The sequence below is a fragment of the Carettochelys insculpta genome, chromosome 28 (genome assembly GCF_033958435.1).
Source record: "Carettochelys insculpta isolate YL-2023 chromosome 28, ASM3395843v1, whole genome shotgun sequence".
Taxonomy (NCBI): domain Eukaryota; kingdom Metazoa; phylum Chordata; order Testudines; family Carettochelyidae; genus Carettochelys; species Carettochelys insculpta.
This window is the reverse complement of record NC_134164.1, coordinates 15,327,501-15,346,829: the sequence shown is the minus strand read 5'-3', so window position 1 is coordinate 15,346,829 and position 19,329 is coordinate 15,327,501. Positions and strand designations below refer to the sequence as shown.

The 19,329-nt window shown below is 66.1% G+C and overlaps 1 protein-coding gene across 1 annotated transcript in view; it reads right to left on the bottom strand.

Moving 5' to 3' along the window:
- Positions 1-2,901: 2,901 nt before the first annotated feature.
- Positions 2,902-19,329, bottom strand: part of GFAP (glial fibrillary acidic protein) — a 30,652-nt gene continuing 14,224 nt past the window's right edge. Inside the window, exons 2-9 of the mRNA XM_074978720.1 lie at positions 16,693-16,753; positions 10,709-10,804; positions 9,949-10,110; positions 9,135-9,260; positions 7,732-7,952; positions 6,042-6,085; positions 4,718-4,803; positions 2,902-2,937 (exon numbers count right to left, since the gene is read on the bottom strand). Of these exons, the coding sequence (XP_074834821.1) occupies positions 2,902-2,937; positions 4,718-4,803; positions 6,042-6,085; positions 7,732-7,952; positions 9,135-9,260; positions 9,949-10,110; positions 10,709-10,804; positions 16,693-16,753 (832 nt within the window). The remainder of the gene's footprint in view (positions 2,938-4,717; positions 4,804-6,041; positions 6,086-7,731; positions 7,953-9,134; positions 9,261-9,948; positions 10,111-10,708; positions 10,805-16,692; positions 16,754-19,329) is intronic.

Genomic DNA, 19,329 nt, shown 5'->3' with positions numbered 1-19,329 from the left:
CCTCTGGTGCCTGCTCTCCTCCGTCCCACCCGCTCCCTCTGGCGCCTGCTCTCCTTCCTCCCACCCGCTCCCTCTGGCGCCTGCTCTCCTTCCTCCCACCCGCTCCCTCTGGCGCCTGCTCTCCTTCCTCCCACCCGCTCCCTCTGGCGCCTGCTCTCCTCCGTCCCACCCGCTCCCTCTGGCGCCTGCTCTCCTTCCTCCCACCCGCTCCCTCTGGCGCCTGCTCTCCTCCATCCCACCCGCTCCCTCTGGCTCCTGCTCTCCTCCGTCCCACCCGCTCCCTCTGGCGCCTGCTCTCCTCCGTCCCACCCGCTCCCTCTGGCGCCTGCTCTCCTTACTCCCACCCGCTCCCTCTGGCGCCTGCTCTCCTCCGTCCCACCCGCTCCCTCTGGCGCCTGCTCTCCTCCGTCCCACCCGCTCCCTCTGGCGCCTGCTCTCCTCCATCCCACCCGCTCCCTCTGGCGCCTGCTCTCCTTCCTCCCACCCGCTCCCTCTGGCGCCTGCTCTCCTCCATCCCACCCGCTCCCTCTGGCGCCTGCTCTCCTTCCTCCCACCCGCTCCCTCTGGCGCCTGCTCTCCTTCCTCCCACCCGCTCCCTCTGGCGCCTGCTCTCCTCCGTCCCACCCGCTCCCTCTGGCGCCTGCTCTCCTCTGTCCCACCCGCTCCCTCTGGCGCCTGCTCTCCTTCCTCCCACCCGCTCCCTCTGGCGCCTGCTCTCCTTCCTCCCACCCGCTCCCTCTGGCGCCTGCTCTCCTCCGTCCCACCCGCTCCCTCTGGCGCCTGCTCTCCTTCCTCCCACCCGCTCCCTCTGGCGCCTGCTCTCCTTCCTCCCACCCGCTCCCTCTGGCGCCTGCTCTCCTCCATCCCACCCGCTCCCTCTGGCGCCTGCTCTCCTCCGTCCCACCCGCTCCCTCTGGCGCCTGCTCTCCTCCGTCCCACCCGCTCCCTCTGGCGCCTGCTCTCCTCCGTCCCACCCGCTCCCTCTGGCGCCTGCTCTCCTTCCTCCCACCCGCTCCCTCTGGCGCCTGCTCTCCTCCATCCCACCCGCTCCCTCTGGCGCCTGCTCTCCTCCGTCCCACCCGCTCCCTCTGGCGCCTGCTCTCCTTCCTCCCACCCGCTCCCTCTGGCGCCTGCTCTCCTTCCTCCCACCCGCTCCCTCTGGCGCCTGCTCTCCTCCATCCCACCCGCTCCCTCTGGCGCCTGCTCTCCTTCCTCCCACCCGCTCCCTCTGGCGCCTGCTCTCCTCCGTCCCACCCGCTCCCTCTGGCGCCTGCTCTCCTTCCTCCCACCCGCTCCCTCTGGCGCCTGCTCTTCTCCGTCCCATGTGCTCCCTTTTCACTTGCATTGGGACCCTCTGACTTGGGGAGGAAGCGCTGGCTGGTTGCCATCAGCCGCATGCTGGCTCTGCGGCCCAGGAACATCCCTGCACTGCATTCCCCTCCGTCTGCAATGCAGCCACCTCTGGGCAGCCGCACACACCACAGCCCAGCAGTTCAGGACACACAACTGCCCTCGCAGCATCCGTTGGACGGCTCTTTCGACTCCGAGCTGGACTGTGCCTCCTGGAGCCAGGCACTCTCTGAGGCCCAGTGCTGCCCCACGGCATGAGAGCAGAGCAGCCCTGTCGCAACCCCAGAGACAAGGGGCCCCATTGTGCTGCGAGTGTGAGGGACCTCCCTGCCCCGGCCTCCCACAATGTGAGCTGGCTTAACTCAGGCTGCAACCCCTCCGGCCCAAGGGCCTGCTCTGCCTCCAACACCAGTGGGCTGTCCAGGATGGAGGAAAGCATCCCCACCCTGGGGTGACAGGTGCCTGCAGGGTGTGGAGGAGGGCCCTAGTGGGCCCCCCATTTAGCAATTAAAATTTTGGCCAATGCCTGCAGGGCGGGGCACCTCCCGAGGGCTACGCCGTCTCCTTGGCACCAAGCCAGATGGGGCAGCTACCAGGCGGTGATGGCTGGGGATGGGGTTGGCTCAGGCTCAGCCATGCTGCTCCCAGGGGCTGTGACAGCTGCTTTCACCAAGCAAGGCAAACCTTGCACATCGCTGGGTCCCCCACACTCCTTGCAAGCCCCAGCCGGGTTCTGGGAACAGGCCTGGCTCCACCACCGAGCCACCAGAGCCTGCACCCCTCAGTGCCTGATTGCCGGTCCCTGGCAGCAGCAGAAAGGTCTTTCTCAGCAAGGCCCTGTCCCCCCAGCTCCTCTGTTCCTAGCCCTCGGCAATAAGGGGGACCCTGGCTCCAGCCAGCCCAGCCTGCCTCCCTGGGCAGGGTCCCGCTCGCTCCCCAGCAGCTCGGCTGCAGCTCCTGGGCAGAGCCCAGTGCAGGGAGGGCAGCAGCAGCCCCTTCCCTGGCAGCCCTTTCGCTTGACCTTCAGGTGGTCCTTGGAGTGGGGGGCCAGGGCCACAGGGCAGAGCTGAAGGGAGCAGAGCTCTGCAGCAGCACACTCCTTGCACCCCCAGGTTTCCCTCTGCCGCATCACAGGCACGATCAGCGTGAGCTGCAGGGCTGAGCCAGAGCCAGGGCCAGGGACTCTGCCGCCCCAGGGTGCTGAGATCTGGGGCAGGTGGTGGGGCCCAGCCAAAGCCCACCTGTGATGCCTGGAAACGCTGCAGCCCCCAGGCCATGGGTTGGGCCTTCTTGGAGCTGGGCCTTGGCGTGCTTAGCCTCCCCCACCCTCCAGGGCAGTGGGTGCTGACTGACGTGGGCCCAGGCAGGTGGGGAGCCGGGGGCTGGTGGGAGGGGAGCCGGGCAGCAGGTGCAGGGGTGCTGGGTCCATTTGCTCCGGGGTGAGTCTCGTGAACCCCAGTCCCCGGAGGCCAGCTCCCTCTGGGCTCCACAGCAAGCGGGATCTGCGCTTTAGGCATCTACTGCTACAGCCGACTCTGCCGCCTGCCGGCCTCAGCCCTGCTTCTCCTGGGCCGACTCCTGGAGCACCTGGGGGCAGAGGGAGGCAATCGCACCGTTACAGCCGCCACGGCACCTGGGCGCGGAGCCATCAGGGTGGGGTGGGGTGGGGCTGTCGGCCGCCACGGGCCGGGATCAGCCTCAGTCTACTGGTGGCTACCGAGAGTGGCAGCCCGCCATCAGTGGGCCACGAGTCCGGCCGCAGGGAGCGAGGAGAAGGCAGGCTCTCTCATCCCAGGCTTCTCCACCCAGGCTCCCCCACCTGGAGACCCCCCCAGTCCCAGGCTCCCCCGCCCCAAGACCCCCTCCTGGAACCTCTCCTACCCCCATCCCCCGCCCCAGACTCAGCCCTGAGCCGTCTCCCAACTCCAAACCCCTCGCCCCCACAGACTGTCCCAGCTGTGGAAAGCGAGTGCTGGTGGAGGGGTGGAACGAGCGGGGAGGGGGTGAGATTGTTTGGGGGGGGGCTTGGACACTTGCCAAGCTCCGCTCTCCCTGGGGATCTGTCCTGGGGGGAGCCTGGCCTGGGGTGGTTAGCACAGGTGCCTCCAAGCTGGGAGCTGGCCATGTGCCTGGGGGGGGGGGGGTGTCCCTGAACCGGGCCCCCACCCTCATGGCCCGTGGGGCTAGTGCCCCCCCATCGGGGCCTGGCAGCAGTGTGAGGGGGTGGTTAGGCCTACGGAGCCTCTCAGAAATCCAGGGGGTGGGTGTCTGGCAGAGCTGTGGCTGTAAGTTCCCATGCTCCTCACTTAGTGACACCCCGGCTGCCTGCTCCCCTCAGTCGCCCCTTCACCCTGCGCTGCCTTTCAGCCATGCCACCCATGTGCCTGAGCCCGGCTTCTGAGCAGCCTGCCCCGGGGGCAGGGCTGGGGTATCCCCAGGGCCCTGTGCGGCTCGTCTCCCCAGCTGGAGTCGGACCAATAAATTATATCCCCTCCTCCTGCCAGCCACCCATCCCGGGACCAACCGGCTCCCCCAGCACTGCCCCCAGCTAAGCAGGCAGGACAGGTGACAGGAGGCTCAGCTGGCACCACAGTCTGGGGCACAGGTGGTCCATGCAGGGCTCTGACCACAAGGGCAACTGGCTGGGAGTCAGAATTTCTGGTCAGCTGGAAGTTCTGATTTTCAGCAAATAATTTGTTCAGAGCCAGAATTTCCCAGGACACGTGAATTAAAAAGAAGCAAACGTGGCCTTTCGGGGCCATCGTTCTGCTCACACTACAGCGCCTCAAAGGCGCAAACCCGGCGCGCTCCCTCGCTCTGCTGCGTTGCGTTCAGACTTCGAGAGCGTGTGAAATATTAAGTACACCCCTGGAGCGATGCAGCAGGAACTCAATCTGCTAATGCGAGACAGAGCCCACGCGTGTGCCCTGACGCGTCAGGAGGAAATTGCCTTCGCGGATCCAAACGTTTCAGCCTTAGCGAAACAGAGCGGTATTGAGCCGAGAACGTCTAACCCATCCTCAGAACCGGCCCCAGGATCAACACTGATTTCCACGGCCCCGCGGCGTGACGGAGCCTGTTCCGCTGCTGGGTTTAACGCAGCTCTCTGCCCAGCCGCACGTCCTGCCCCAGGGCCTGGCGGACACCTCTCCAGGTACACAAGGCAGTTGACTGGCAGCGAGATCCACCAACCAGCTTCTCCCCAGCAGCGTGCTGCTCCCCTCCCCCAGTCCTGCTGTAACACCAGGGAGGTACCTGCCCAGGCAAGACCTGTCCCAGGGACCCCCAGGCCCCAGGGAAATGCAGCATGACTAGGCCAGGAAGGGTGGGAGGATGATGGGGTCAGGCCCGGCTGGGCTCCTCCTACCTCTGCATCTCTGGTCTCCACAGTTTTGACCACGATGCTCCTCTTTAGGTGAGCCTCTGACACCGACTTGGTATCCAGGCTGGTCTCTGCGGGGAAAGACAGATGCAGTCACCGTCTGCACGCTGAGAGTCCGGCCGCGCCTGGGCCACACTGGCTCCGGCTCCGGCTCCGGCTGAGATTCCCAGCATGTGGCACAACAGCCAATAAAACCTGCCTCCCTCAGGGCCAGCAGCCCCACCACACCTCCAGGCTCTGAGATCTGCCAGCCAAGGGCCCTGCGCTCCTCCGCATGAACATCACAGCCAGTGGACCCAGCAGGGAACCCTTGCAGCAGCGCCCTGTCTGGGGCTGCCCCTGCCTGTGCCGGCCGAGCTTCTCCCAGCATCGCACAGGGCAGTGGAGTTTGTGGGCTGGGGATGCCGCTGGTACTGGGATTGGCCTTTGCACCATGCCCTGGCCTGTCTGACCCCTGCTTGGGGAAGTCTATGCTCGGGGCTGCAGCCCAGCTGCTCCAGATCTCCACGCACCCATTCCCCAACCCAGCAGGTCCCTGGGGCTGCCCGTCCCACGGGTCAGGGCTCCGCCCCAGAGCCACCTGCAAGGGCTATTGCCAGGGCTCCTGTGCCTATTACAAGGTCCCCCCGTCACCCAGCTGGGGCCATGGAGAGGTCGTGGCCCTCCTGGAGTTGGCCTGGCTGGAGGCAGGGCACTCAGACCAATGCCCTCCCGGCGCTGGTGACCCTACTCAGCCTTGACATGCCAGCTGGAAGCCCCAGACTCAGTTACCCGGGTTTGCAGACTGGGGGAAGGTCACACAGCTGGTTAGGGGCAGCAGAGGCAGGTCCCCCTGGCCCCAGCACCCATAACCACCCGCAGGCGGACTTGAACCTGGCACCTCCGGCGCTCACTGTGGGTGCCTCTGCAGCGTGAGCTGAAGCCCAGCTGGCTCTCAGCATGGGCTGTCGAGGACACTCGTTCTCTCTGGGAGGAGTCCGGGCTCCACTCCACAGAACGGTGACCCACACCCAGCCGGCGGGTGGCTACGCTACCAGCTGGACGTGTCAGGACGGTGGGAAACCCCAATGCATCTGGCCAGCTGCACCTCTGTGCAGTACGGACAAGTCCCCCCTGTGGTCGGCTCATGCCCTGAGGAGAGACCTGACGGTCCCCATCTCAGCGCCCCTTACCCAGCCCTTCCTGCAGTCCTGTCCCAGAGCCGGGGCAGCACTGTGGCAAAGTGACTCCACACCTGGGCACGCAGGCGTGAAGTGGCCACGACCACCCAGCCCAGCCCAGCCCTCCCTGGGCAGCCCGGCGACCTGACCTCGGATCTGCAGGTTGGAGAAGCTCTGCACAGGGATGGTGATCCTGTGGGAACAAGGCAAAGGGGCCGGTCAAGGGCACATCCCCAGCACAGGTGTCAGGTGAGTCGCTCAAGGGCACATCCCCAGCACAGGTGTCAGGTGAGTTGGTCAAGGGCACATCCCCAGCACAGGTGTCACGTGAGTCAATCAAGGGCACCTCCCCAGCACGGCTGCCTCTGACTGGCTGGGAGAAGGGAGGCCTTGGCCACCAGCCCCACATGGGCAGGCTAAGGAGCTCGAGGACAGCTGGGGGACAAGTGGGTTGCCAACCCTCCGGGCTGGACCTGGAGTCTCCAGGAATTGAAGTTTACTCTTGAGTTAAATATTGTCGTGTGATGAAAGCGCCGGGTAATCAGCCCCGCACTGGCCGCCCCAGGGAGAGGACGCCCTTTCCCCCCGGCACCTGCCCCAGCTCAGCAGCTGGCTGGGAACTTCGACTGCACTGGTGCTGCCGAGTTGGTGGGGCTGCACGGGGGCATTGAAAGCGTTTGCTTCCCGCAGCGCCTGGGAGAGCTGGGCCCAGGCGGCTGGTCTGGTGCAGTCCTCGCATGCCCCCAGCGCTCGGGGAGCTGGGGCTGGTCTGGGGCGTCCTCGCATGCCCCCAACGCTCGGGGGGCTGGGGCTGGGGCTGGGGCTGGTCTGGGGCGTCCTCGCATGTCCCCAGCGCTCGGGGGGGCTGGGGCTGGTCTGGGGCAGTCCTCGGATGCCCCCAACGCTCGGGGGGCTGGGGCTGGGGCTGGTCTGGGGCGTCCTCGCATGTCCCCAACGCTCGGGGGGCTGGGGCTGGTCTGGGGCAGTCCTCGGATGCCCCCAATGCTCGGGGGGCTGGGGCTGGGGCTGGTCTGGGGCAGTCCTCGCATGCCCCCAACGCTCGGGGGGCTGGGGCTGGTCTGGGGCGTCCTCGCATGCCCCCGATGCTCGGGGGGCTGGGGCTGGTCTGGGGCGTCCTCGCATGCCCCCCAATGCTCGGGGGGCTGGGGCTGGTCTGGGGCGTCCTCGCATGCCCCCAACGCTCGGGGGGCTGGGGCTGGTCTGGGGCGTCCTCGCATGCCCCCAACGCTCGGGGGGCTGGGGCTGGTCTGGGGCGTCCTCGCATGCCCCCAACGCTCGGGGGGCTGGGGCTGGTCTGGGGCGTCCTCGCATGCCCCCAACGCTCGGGGGGCTAGGGCTGGGCTGGGGCATCCTTGCATGCCCCCAACGCTCGGGGGGCTGGGGCTGGGCTGGGGCGTCCTTGCATGCCCCCAACGCTCGGGGGGCTGGGGCTGGTCTGGGGCGTCCTCGCATGCCCCCAACGCTCGGGGGCTGGGGCTGGGCTGGGGCATCCTTGCATGCCCCCAACGCTCGGGGGGCTGGGGCTGGGCTGGGGCGTCCTTGCATGCCCCCAACGCTCGGGGGGCTGGGGCTGGTCTGGGGCATCCTCGCATGCCCCCAACGCTCGGGGGGCTGGGGCTGGGCTGGGGCGTCCTCGCATGCCCCCAACGCTCGGGGGCTGGGGCTGGCCCAGGCCTTTCTCTGCACGACGCAGCAGGAGACCCTGGGCGCTCGGCCACGTTGTGGGCACTGGCCGAGAGGTGCTGGGCTGGCCGCCCCGTGTCTGCCATGGCCTCGCCTGGGGCCCGTGGGCAGCCTGCAGCCCCCGCCGGAGCTCACCGGCTCTCCTCGCCCTCCAGCAGCTTGCGGTAGGTGGCGATCTCGATGTCCAGCGCCAGCTTGACGTTGAGCAGGTCCTGGTACTCCTGCAGGTGCCGCGCCATCTCCTCCTTCAGGCTGCGGGCGTCCTCCTCCAGCCGCAGCACCGTGTCCTGGCACGCGGCCGTCTCCAGGGCGTAGCGGTCCTCCAGCTGCCGCAGCTGCCGCTCCAGGGAGTCGTTCTGGGGGGCACAGGGGCTGCCACTCAGCGGGATTCCAGCGCCCTTCCGCTGGCTGCCAGCACACCAGGCTCACGCCTTGCTCAGGGACCACCAAGCGCCAGGGCTGCTTCTGCTACAGACAGGCCAGTGCAGGCTGCCCCACAGGCCACGTAATGTTGTGCCCGAGCCCTCCTGCACCAGCCATGCGCGGCACCTGCTCGCCTCCTCCTGGGCCTGTGGGAGCAGGTCCCAGACAGCCCAGATACCCCCTCTGCCCCACGGGAGCAGGTCCCGGACAGCCCAGGGACCCCCTCTGCCCCACAGGAGCAGGTCCCGGACAGCCCAGGGACCCCCTCTGCCTCACGGGAGCAGGTCCCAGACAGCCCAGGGAGCCCCCTCTGCCCCACGGAAGCAGGTCCCAGACAGCCCAGGGACCCCCTCTGCCCCACGGGAGCAGGTCCCAGACAGCCCAGGGACCCCCTCTGCCCCACGGGAGCAGGTCCCAGACAGCCCAGGGACCCCCTCTGCCCCACGGGAGCAGGTCCCGGACAGCCCAGGGACCCCCTCTGCCTCACGGGAGCAGGTCCCGGACAGCCCAGGGAGCCCCCTCTGCCCCACGGGAGCAGGTCCCGGACAGCCCAGGGACCCCCTCTGCCCCACGGGAGCAGGTCCCGGACAGCCCAGGGACCCCCTCTGCCCCACGGGAGCAGGTCCCGGAAAGCCCAGGGACCCCCTCTGCCTCACGGGAGCAGGTCCCAGACAGCCCAGATACCCCCTCTGCCCCACGGGAGCAGGTCCCGGACAGCCCAGGGACCCCCTCCGCCCCACGGGAGCAGGTCCCGGACAGCCCAGGGACCCCCTCCGCCCCACGGGAGCAGGTCCCGGACAGCCCAGGGACCCCCTCCGCCCCACGGGAGCAGGTCCCAGGGAGCCCAGGGAGCCCCCTCTGCCCCACGCTCTGTATGGGGACAGTGATCCCCCCCGGTGGGGCTGTCCTCCTCTTTTCCAGTTGCAGGAGCACAAGGAGGCCGGCCTTGTCTGAGGGCCGAGCCCAGGTCTCCCAGCAAGGCCGGGCTGGCTCTGGGCCGAGGTTTGTTGCTGTGGTTGGTGGGGTTCGACGGGCGGTCGGAGCCGCGAGCCGTGCCCCGTGGCAGTGTGCTGTGCCGTGGGAGGCGAGTCACACAGCACCAGCCCCCCACCTACCAGCCCCCGCAAGGACTCCAGGTCGCAGGTGAGTGCCTGGAGCTGGCGCCGGTATTCGTTGGCTTCTTGCTTGGCCAGGCGCAGGGCTTCCATGTTGCGCGTGGCCGCCTCCGTCAGGTCTGCAAACTGAGGCAGGAAGAGGCGTCAGCGCCCCACCGCAGGGCGTGGGACGTCCCTCCCCAGGGCGCGCCCAGCAGGGCAGGGCGCCCAGCTGACCGAACAGCTGCTAGTCCTCGCCGGTGTCCCTGGGGAGCTGCCCGGGAGAGCTGTGGGCCGCCCGGCTGGTTAGCAGCGTGCCCGCAGCCAGCAGCATCTTGCTACTGGTGGTGCACAGACCAACGGACGGCAAACCCATCGAGGGAACCCTGGTCCCGGCACAGACGAGGCAACGTAGCCTAGTGGTTAGAGCTCAAGGCTCCTGGGCGATATTCCCATCGTGCCACTGCTGGGTGGGGGACCTTAGGGTCTCATGACTTGTTTCTCATGTTCTCCGAAGGGGGAGAATAATCGCCCGGCTCCTGGCCAGGAGTGTGCCCCTAGCGAAGCGCTAGCAAAGCCACTCCTCCAAGTGTGACTATCCCCACGGGGAGTCCCTGCAGGGACTCCCCTGAGCCAGAGCCAGAGCCAGAGCCAGAGCCAGAGCCAGAGCCAGAGCCAGAGCCAGCCAGGCCAGCAGGGGCCGGGGAGGAGACCGCACAGGCAGTGCCACCCCGGCGCACTTGGCTGTCGGCCCCGCTCTGGCGGCGGGATGTGGGTTGTGCCAACGGAGGCCCCGAGGGCCCAGCCCCATCACCTGCTGCCAGCGCCCCATTACCTTGGCCTTGTACCACTCCTCGGTCTCGTGCATGTTGTCAGAGGCCAGGGACTCGTACTGAATGCGGATCTCCCGCAGCGCGGCCGTCAGGTCCGGCTTGGACACGTCCATCTCAACGTGGACCTGCTGCTGTGCCAGCTGCTCCTGCAGCTCTGTCAGCTCCTGCAAAGAGCACGCCAGGTGGCAGGAGGCCAGGTGCCCGGGCTGTGCCGCCCACGGGAGCCGGGAAGCAGAGACCCTCCCTAGGCACTGCTCTGCCACTGTCCCCACCAGCACCCGAGGGGTCAGACCAGGTGGGTAACTGTGCCAGTCCCGGTCCTCTGCGGCAGGTCAGCCCCGTTCTGGGGCGCCACAGGAGACGCCCGGCCTCCTCGGGGTCTCTGGATGAGCTGCTGGAAGTCACCCAGCAGTGCCTGGGTGTGCGGGCAGGGGCTGTCATAACACCCGCTTCAGCGGTGACAGAGCAGCAGGTGTGGGACCTCCCCGGGCTGTGGGTGCACCTACACCGACCTCGGCCCTCCCGCAGCCCGGTGACGTCCCTGGCACAACTACACTTCACCCTGGGGGCCCAAGATTTCCAGGCAGGTGGTAGGAGACCCGGCGGCAGGTGCACAGAGGAGGCTGGGGCAGAGGTGAACCCCCAGGAATGGAGGCCCCATTCCCACCGTAAGGTCCCTGCCCCCTGGGTAGCGGGGCCCAGGCTGCAGCGCATGGCCCGGCCTGGGCAGCTCGGCACCCTCGGGGCTGGGTCACACGCTACCTCCTCATGGACTTTCCGCAGGAAGTTGATCTCCTCCTGCAGAGACTCGACTTTCCGCTCCAGGTCCAAGCGCATCAGTGCAGCGTTGTCCACATCCTGCCGGCGGGTGAGAAGCAGGAGGTGAAGTCACGGCCCCGCCAGGGCAGCGCAGGTGCAGGTCTGTGCACGCTGGCCAGGAGGCCGGCCTGATGCCCCAGCCAGCTGGACAGCTCACGTGGGCTCGGTCACCTGGGCAAGCCCAGGCCGAGCAGCTTCCAGGGGCCGTTCCTCCCGCTTAGTCGTGGGGAAGAGTCAGCACCTCACCCCGCTTGCATCTCCCCGCTGTGCACGGGTGGTGAAATCACCCCAGCACCAGACCCTCGTCTGGGACTCACCATCATCCCTCCCCACACCCACCCCCGGCCACCTCCTCTGGGTGTCCATCAACAGGGCCTGCTGCTGCCTGCCAGAGCCGAGTGCTCTGACACCACAGTGCTCCCACGGGGCAATAGCCTGGCTGCCTAGGGCTGTGCGGAGCCCCACGGGGCTGGAGCAGGGAGCCCTGGTAGCTGCAGCCATGCTAGGACTGTCCCTCCCACCCGGGAGGGAGCCATTGGCACTTGGAGGTTGCAGTCCTGGCAGGGAGCAGGCTGCTCTGTGTGCGCCAGGGCCTGGACTTACCTACCGCCAACCGGTAGCACATTGGCTCACTCCACACTGTGTGTGTGTGTGCGTGTGTGTGCAGTGGGAGGGGGTTGAGGTAAGTGTGAGGTGTGTGTAAGGGAATCAGGGTGAGTGTGAGATGTGTATAAGGCAATCAGGTGAGTGTGAGGTGTGCGTATAAGGGAATCAGGGTGAGTGTGACGTATGTGTAATGTGATTAGGGTGAGTGCGAGGTGTGTGTAAGGGTATCAGGGTGAGTGTGAGGTGTGTGTGTAAGGGAATCAGTGAGTGTGAGATGTGTGTAAGGCAATGAAGGTGAGTGTGAGATGTGTGTAAGGCGATCAGGATGAGTATGAGGTGTGTGTAAGGGAATCAGGGTGAGTGCGAGGTGTGTGTAAAGGAATCGGTGAGTGTGAGATGTGTGTAATGTGATCAGGGTGAGTGTGAGATGTGTGTAAGGCAATCAGGGTGAGTGTGAGGTGTGCATGTAAGGGAATCAGGGGGAGTGTGATGTATGTGTAGCATGATTAGGGTGAGTGTGAGGTGTGTGTAAGGGACTCAGGGTGAGTTTGAGGTGTGCATGTAAGGGAATCAGTGAGTGTGAGATGTGTGTAAGGCAATGAGGGTCAGGGTGAGATGTGTGTAAGGCGATCAGGATGAGTGCGAGGTCCGTGTAAGGGAATTGGTGAGTGTGAGATGTGTGTAAGGTGCCATCAGAGTGAATGTGAGGTGTGTGTGTAAGGGAATCAGGGTGAGTGTGAGGTGTGCATGTAAGGGAATCAGTGAGTGTGAGATGTGTGTAAGGCAATCAGGGTGAGTGTGAGGTGTGTGTAAGGGAATCAGGGTGAGTGCGAGTGTGATGGAGTGCGGGTACCTGTGTGTATGTGAGTGGCTCACAGAGGGTGTGGGGCTCCTGCTGAGGGTAACCCTGCCGACCAGGTAACACCTTTGTACTGCAGACAAAGGAGGAGGTGGAGGCTGAGCGGTTTGAATTGGAACTGGGAGTTGGAAGCAGTGAGTCTGGGCTGAGGGAGAGCGAGACAAAGGAGGGGGCAAGGCCCCGGCTCTGGGGGCCCCTTGGGGCCTCCTCTCCCCAACATGGATTGGACTGGCTGTCTCTGCCGGCTGTACTGCCTCCTCTGTACGATGCTGTGTCCTGTCGGCTAATAAACCCGCTGTTCTCCTGCTGAGTGAGAGACTCTCCTGCCTGCGGACAGGGTGCAGAGCTTGGGGGACCCCAGAACCCCATCACAGCGAGGTGTGTGTGTAAGGCGATCAGGGTGAATGTGAGGTGTGTGTGTAAGGCAATCAGGGTGAGTGTGAAGTGTGTGTGTAAGGGAATCAGTGAGTGTGAGATGTGTGTAAGGTGATCAGGTGAATGTGAGGCGTGTGTGTAAGGGAATCAGGGTGAGTGTGAGGTGTGTGTAAGGTGATCAGGGTGAGTGTGAGGGGTGTGTGAGCAGATCAGAATTAAAGAGATAAAGACCAGGCAGGCAGTGTTGCCTCTAATTTTTATGTCAGTGTGTGAACTTAATTTACTTATGTACACCAATATGGAGATGACGTGCGACACAGCAGTGACTGACATGTGACACAGGTGATGTGCGACACAGCAGTCACTGATGTGACACAGGTGACGTGCGACACAGCAGTGACTGACGTGCGACACAGGCGATGTGCGACACAGTGGTGACTGACGTGCGACACAGGCGATGTGAGACACAGCGGTGACTGATGTGCGACACATCACCTCCATATTGGTGCACATGACAAAGTTCATTCTGCACATGGACAATCTGTGGTGGGCTGGGGCCGAGGGGTTTGGAGTGTGGGAGGAGGCTGAGGGTTGAGGTGCAGCAGGGCTGAGGACTCTGGCTGGGGTGCAGGGGGCACAGGGCTGTGGCTGTGGCTGTGGCTGGGGTGCAGGGGGCTCAGGGCTGTGGCTGTGGCTGGGGTGCAGGGGGAAGGCTGTGGCTGGGGTGCCGGGTGCACAGGGTTGTGGCTGTGGCTGGGGTGTAGGGGGCTCAGGGCTGTGGCTGTGGCTGGGGTGCAGGGGGAAGGCTGTGGCTGGGGTGCCGGGTGCACAGGGTTGTGGCTGTGGCTGGGGTGTAGGGGGCTCAGGGCTGTGGCTGTGGCTGGGGTGTAGGGGGCTCAGGGCTGTGGCTGTGGCTGGGGTGCAGGGGGCACAGGGCTGTGGCTGTGGCTGTGGCTGTGGCTGTGGCTGTGGCTGGGGTGCAGGGGGCTCAGGGCTGTGGCTGTGGCTGGGGTGTAGGGGGCTCAGGGCTGTGGCTGTGGCTGGGGTGCAGGGGGCTCAGGGCTGTGGCTGTGGCTGTGGCTGTGGCTGAGGTGCAGGGGGCACAGGGCTGTGGCTGTGGCTGTGGCTGGGGTGTAGGGGGCACAGGGCTGTGGTTGTGGCTGAGGTGCAGGGGGCACAGGGCTGTGGCTGTGGCTGTGGCTGAGGTGCAGGGGGCACAGGGCTGTGGCTGTGGCTGGGGTGCAGGGGGCACAGGGCTGTGGCTGTGGCTGGGGTGCAGGGGGCTCAGGGCTGTGGCTGTAGCTGTGGCTGAGGTGCAGGGGGCTCAGGGCTGTGGCTGTGGCTGGGGTGTAGGGGGCACAGGGCTGTGGCTGTGGCTGTGGCTGGGGTGCAGGGGGCACAGGGCTGTGGTTGTGGCTGTGGCTGGGGTGCAGGGGACTCAGGCCTGTGGCTGTGGCTGTGGCTGTGGCTGTGGCTGGGGTGTAGGGGGCTCAGGGCTGGGGCTGTGGCTGTGGCTGGGGTGCAGGCGGCTCAGGGCTGGGGCTGTGGCTGGGGTGCAGGGGGCTCAGGGCTGTGGCTGTGGCGGGGGTTCAGGGGGCACAGGGCTGTGGCTGTGGCTGTGGCTGTGGCTGTGGCTGGGGTGCAGGGGGCTCAGGGCTGTGGCTAGGGTGCAGGGGGCTCAGGGCTGTGGCTGTGGCTGGGGTGCAGGGGGCTCAGGGCTGTGGCTGTGGCTGTGGCTGAGGTGCAGGGGGCACAGGGCTGTGGCTGTGGCTGGGGTGTAGGGGGCACAGGGCTGTGGTTGTGGCTGTGGCTGAGGTGCAGGGGGCACAGGGCTGTGGCTGTGGCTGGGGTGTAGGGGGCACAGGGCTGTGGTTGTGGCTGTGGCTGGGGTGCAGGGGGCTCAGGGCTGTGGTTGTGGCTGTGGCTGAGGTGCAGGGGGCACAGGGCTGTGGTTGTGGCTGGGGTGTAGGGGGCACAGGGCTGTGGTTGTGGCTGTGGCTGGGGTGCAGGGGGCACAGGGCTGTGGTTGTGGCTGTGGCTGGGGTGCAGGGGACTCAGGCCTGTGGCTGTGGCTGTGGCTGTGGCTGGGGTGTAGGGGGCTCAGGGCTGTGGCTGTAGCTGTGGCTGAGGTGCAGGGGGCACAGGGCTGTGGTTGTGGCTGTGGCTGGGGTGCAGGGGACTCAGGCCTGTGGCTGTGGCTGTGGCTGGGGTGTAGGGGGCTCAGGGCTGGGGCTGTGGCTGTGGCTGGGGTGCAGGCGGCTCAGGGCTGGGGCTGTGGCTGGGGTGCAGGGGGCTCAGGGCTGGGGCTGTGGCGGGGGTTCAGGGGGCACAGGGCTGTGGCTGAGGTGCAGGGGGCTCAGGGCTGTGGCTGTGGCTGTGGCTGGGGTGCAGGGGGCTCAGGGCTGTGGTTGTGGCTGTGGCTGGGGTGCAGGGGGCACAGGGCTGTGGCTGTGGCTGGGGTGCAGGGGGCTCAGGGCTGTGGTTGTGGCTGTGGCTAGGGTGCAGGGGGCTCAGGGCTGTGGCTGTGGCTGGGGTGCAGGGGGCTCAGGGCTGTGGCTGTGGCTGTGACTGAGGTGCAGGGGGCACAGGGCTGTGGCTGTGGCTGGGGTGCAGGGGGCTCAGGGCTGTGGTTGTGGCTGTGGCTAGGGTGCAGGGGGCTCAGGGCTGTGGCTGTGGCTGGGGTGCAGGGGGCTCAGGGCTGTGGCTGTGGCTGTGGCTGAGGTGCAGGGGGCACAGGGCTGTGGCTGTGGCTGGGGTGCAGGGGGCTCAGGGCTGTGGCTGTGGCTGGGATGCAGGGGGCTCAGGGCTGTGGCTGGGGCTGGGGTGCAGGGGGCTCAGGGCTGTGGCTGTGGCTGGGGTGCAGGGGGCACAGGGCTGTGGCTGTGGCTGTGGCTGTGGCTGTGGCTGGGGTGTAGGGGGCTCAGGGATGTGGCTGTGGCTGTGGCTGGGGTGCAGGGGGCTCAGGGCTGTGGCTGTGGCTGGGATGCAGGGGGCTCAGGGATGTGGCTGTGGCTGTGGCTGGGGTGCAGGGGGCTCAGGGCTGTGGCTGTGGCTGGGGTGCAGGGGGCACAGGGCTGTGGCTGTGGCTGTGGCTGTGGCTGGGGTGTAGGGGGCTCAGGGATGTGGCTGTGGCTGTGGCTGGGGTGCAGGGGGCACAGGGCTGTGGCTGTGGCTGTGGCTGTGGCTGGGGTGTAGGGGGCTCAGGGATGTGGCTGTGGCTGTGGCTGGGGTGTAGGGGGCTCAGGGTTGTGGCTGTGGCTAGGGTGCAGGGGGCTCAGGGCTGTGGCTGTGGCTGGGATGCAGGGGGCTCAGGGCTGTGGCTGTGGCTGTGGCTGGGGTGCAGGGGGCTCAGGGCTGTGGCTGTGGCTGGGGTGTAGGGGGCTCAGGGATGTGGCTGTGGCTGGGGTGCAGGGGGCTCAGGGCTGTGGCTGTGGCTGGGGTGTAGGGGGCTCAGGGCTGTGGCTGTGGCTGGGGTGTAGGGGGCTCAGGGATGTGGCTGTGGCTGGGGTGCAGGGGGCTCAGGGATGTGGCTGTGGCTGTGGCTGGGGTGCAGGCAGCTCAGGGCTGTGGCTGTGGCTGTGGCTGAGGTGCAGGCGGCTCAGGGCTGGGGCTGGGGCTGGGGTGCAGGGGGCTCAGCTCGCCACCAGCGTGCCTGGGGGAACCCCCTGAATTCACCACTGGCCTGCCTGGGAGAACCCCTGAGCTCTGCACTGGCTTGCCTGGGGGAACCCCTGAGCTTGGCACCAGACTGCCCGGGAGAACCCCTGAGCTCACTGCTGGCCTGCCCGGGGGAACCCCTCCCACCCACACTGTCAGGCCAGAGAGCACGAGAGAGCACGGCTGCTATCTGCCCCCAGCCCTGGGCCCTTCATCCCCAGGCCCTGCCCTGCCTCTGGCCCCAGCCCCAGAGGTGGCAGGTCAAAGCCAAGAACCCAGAAATCGGGGGTCAAACCCTGTCATGACCCTGCTGGGGCCTGGCTGAAACCCGAGCTGTGGGGAGGAGCGGGGACAGAGCCAGGACATAGAGCCCAGCGCCCCCATGGCAGGCACCCTGCTGCCCCTACCCGGCTGGCCACGCCCGCCTCACCTGTCGGTAGGAAGACAAATTGTTCTCGGCCTCCAGTCGCAGAGCGAGCTCGTCCTGTAGCCTGGAATGAGGAGCAGCTGCTGGGGCCGGTGTCTGCGCCGGGAGCAGAGCTAGTGCGGACACTTGGACCACCACCCCCTGCGCTCAACGCGCTGCGCACCACCCCCTGCGCTCAACGCGGCCCAGCCGGGAGCGGAGCTAGTGCGGACACTTGGACCACCACCCCTGCGCTCAACGCGGCCCAGCCGGGAGCGGAGCTAGTGCGGACACTGGGACCACCACCCCTGAGCTCAACGCGGCCCGGTCGGGAGCGGAGCTAGTGCGGACACTTGGACCACCACCCCCTGCGCTCAACACGGCCTGGCTGGGAGTGGAGGTAGTGCGGACACTCAGACCACCACCCCCTGCGCTCAACGCGCTGCGCACCACCCCCTGCGCTCAACGCGGCCTGGCCGGGAGCAGAGCTAGTGCGGACACTCGGACCACCACCCCCTGCGCTCAACACGGCCCGGCCGGGAGCAGAGCTAGCGCGGACACTCGGACCACCACCCCCTGCGCTCATCGCGGCCTGGCTGGGAGCAGAGCTAGTGCGGACACTCGGACCACCACCCCCCGCGCTCAACGTGGCCCGGCCGGGAGCAGAGCTAGTGCGGACACTCAGACCACCACCCCCTGCGCTCATCGCGGCCCGGCCGGGAGCGGAGCTAGTGCGGTGTGATGGAGTGGGGGATACCTGTGTGTATGTGTGTGGCTCACAGAGGGTGTGGGGCTCCTGCTGAGGGTAACCCTGACAACCAGGTAACACCTTTGTACTGCAGACAAAGGAGGAGGTGGAGCCTGAGGGGTTTGAATTGGAACTGGGAGTTGGAAGCAGTTAGTCTGGGCTGAGGGGGAGAGAGACAAAGGAGGGAGCAAGGCCCCGGCTCTGGGGGCCCCTCGGGGCCTCCTCTCCCCAACATGGATTGGACTAGGTGTCTCTGCCTGCTGTACTGACTCCTCTGTACGATGCTGTGTCCTGTCGGCTAATAAACCCGCTGTTCTCCTGCTAAGTGAGAGACTCTCCTGCCTGCGGACAGGGTGCAGAGGTTGGGGGACCCCAGAATCCCATCACACTGGTGTCAGCAGTGGGATGTTCTGCACCCTGAGGATGGAGCATCCAGCAGTAAATGACCGGGGCCCCGGAAGAAGTGGGGCCTGCGAGACCCAGGTGTGCTGAAGGGCAGTGAGGTGCAGCTCCCCAAGGCGGAGGGGCCTGCGGCCGAACCCCAGCAACTGCGGTCGTGGTTCTCGAGAGGGGGTGCCACACCCAAGCAGGGGTTACTCCTGGGAATCTGTTGGAGTCGGTCCCAGAAGGTGGAGGGGCCGAGGGCCCAACCCCCAGAAAACAAGTGACCCCTGAGGAGGCTGACGCTGAATGAGTTCTTCCCAAGACAGGGTGCTCATGGTCCCTGAGAGCGGGTGTCACACTGAAGAAGGGGTTCCGCTGGGAGTCTGTTGCAGTCGGTCCCAGAGGGCGGAGGGGCCTACGGCCTAACCCTGGGCAGCTTGTGACCCGCAAGGAGCCTGGCACACTGAAGGGATTCTTCCAGGAAGTGTGGGGTGCAGAGGGCATCAGCCTGAGAGCCTGCAACCACGCTGAGCAACTCCGCTGTGAAGTGGCAGCACCTGGAAACCGAATTGAGATTAAAGAAGCTGGACAAGGCAGCGTGGATGTGCAGTGGCAGAGCTGAGGGTTAAGGAAAATCCTGCAGAGGTGAGCCCGGATCGGGTCAGGGAACCCTGGACTGCCTGGAGCTCTGAACCGAGTGGCCTGCCAAAGCTCAAGGAGGGAAGGAGCGATTCCAACCCATCATCTACTAGTGGCCAAGACAGACCTGCAAAAAGTTTTCCAGGCCTGGGCCGAGGAAGGTGCCTGTGTGTCTGTGCAGGAAAGCAGCTGGTCCACTGGGAATGGCAAGTTGTCTGTGAGAGAAGCTGCTTCACCTTCTGTGTGTGTGTGGAGACCAGCCGGGGGGCTGGGACAAAGGAGAGAAGAGAGTGTCTCCCACTGTCTGTCTGTGTTGAACAGCAGCAGCAGCAGCCTGAGGAGAGAGCAGAGCCTGCATTTGGAAAAGGTGCCAGTGAGGAAACTAGCCCATTGTCTGAGGAAGATTCCCCAGCCTGGGGTGGCTGGAGAAGGAACCACCAGGAAAGAGCATTCCAGGTGTGACTCAGAATCCAGCCATGGGGGCTGGAGCAAAGGGAATGGCTCTGGGATGGGCAGTGGTATCCCTGCTAAGGACACTGGTCCTTGGTGCAAGAAAAGTGCTTCTGCTTCTGGGGAAGTGAATCCTTTGCCTGAGCCTGTGGGGGCTCGAGATGGAGCCAAGATCCCAGAGCTGGATCTGAGGGCAGCTGAAGCCCAGATGGGAAGTGGGCCTACCTCTGTGTCTCTCAGGGGGGATGATGCTTTAACTTGGTCTAATCCAGTTAGTATCACCAGGGAATCCCAGAGACCAGACGATTCTGGTACTTGTTCTTTGCCTGATGCTGAGGTGTTACTGGGAGGGGGTGAGAGGACTCTGTCCTACCAGAGTCATCCTCTCGCCAGGACACAAGAACAGACGGGCAATGGAGTTACGCTGACTGATGAAGATA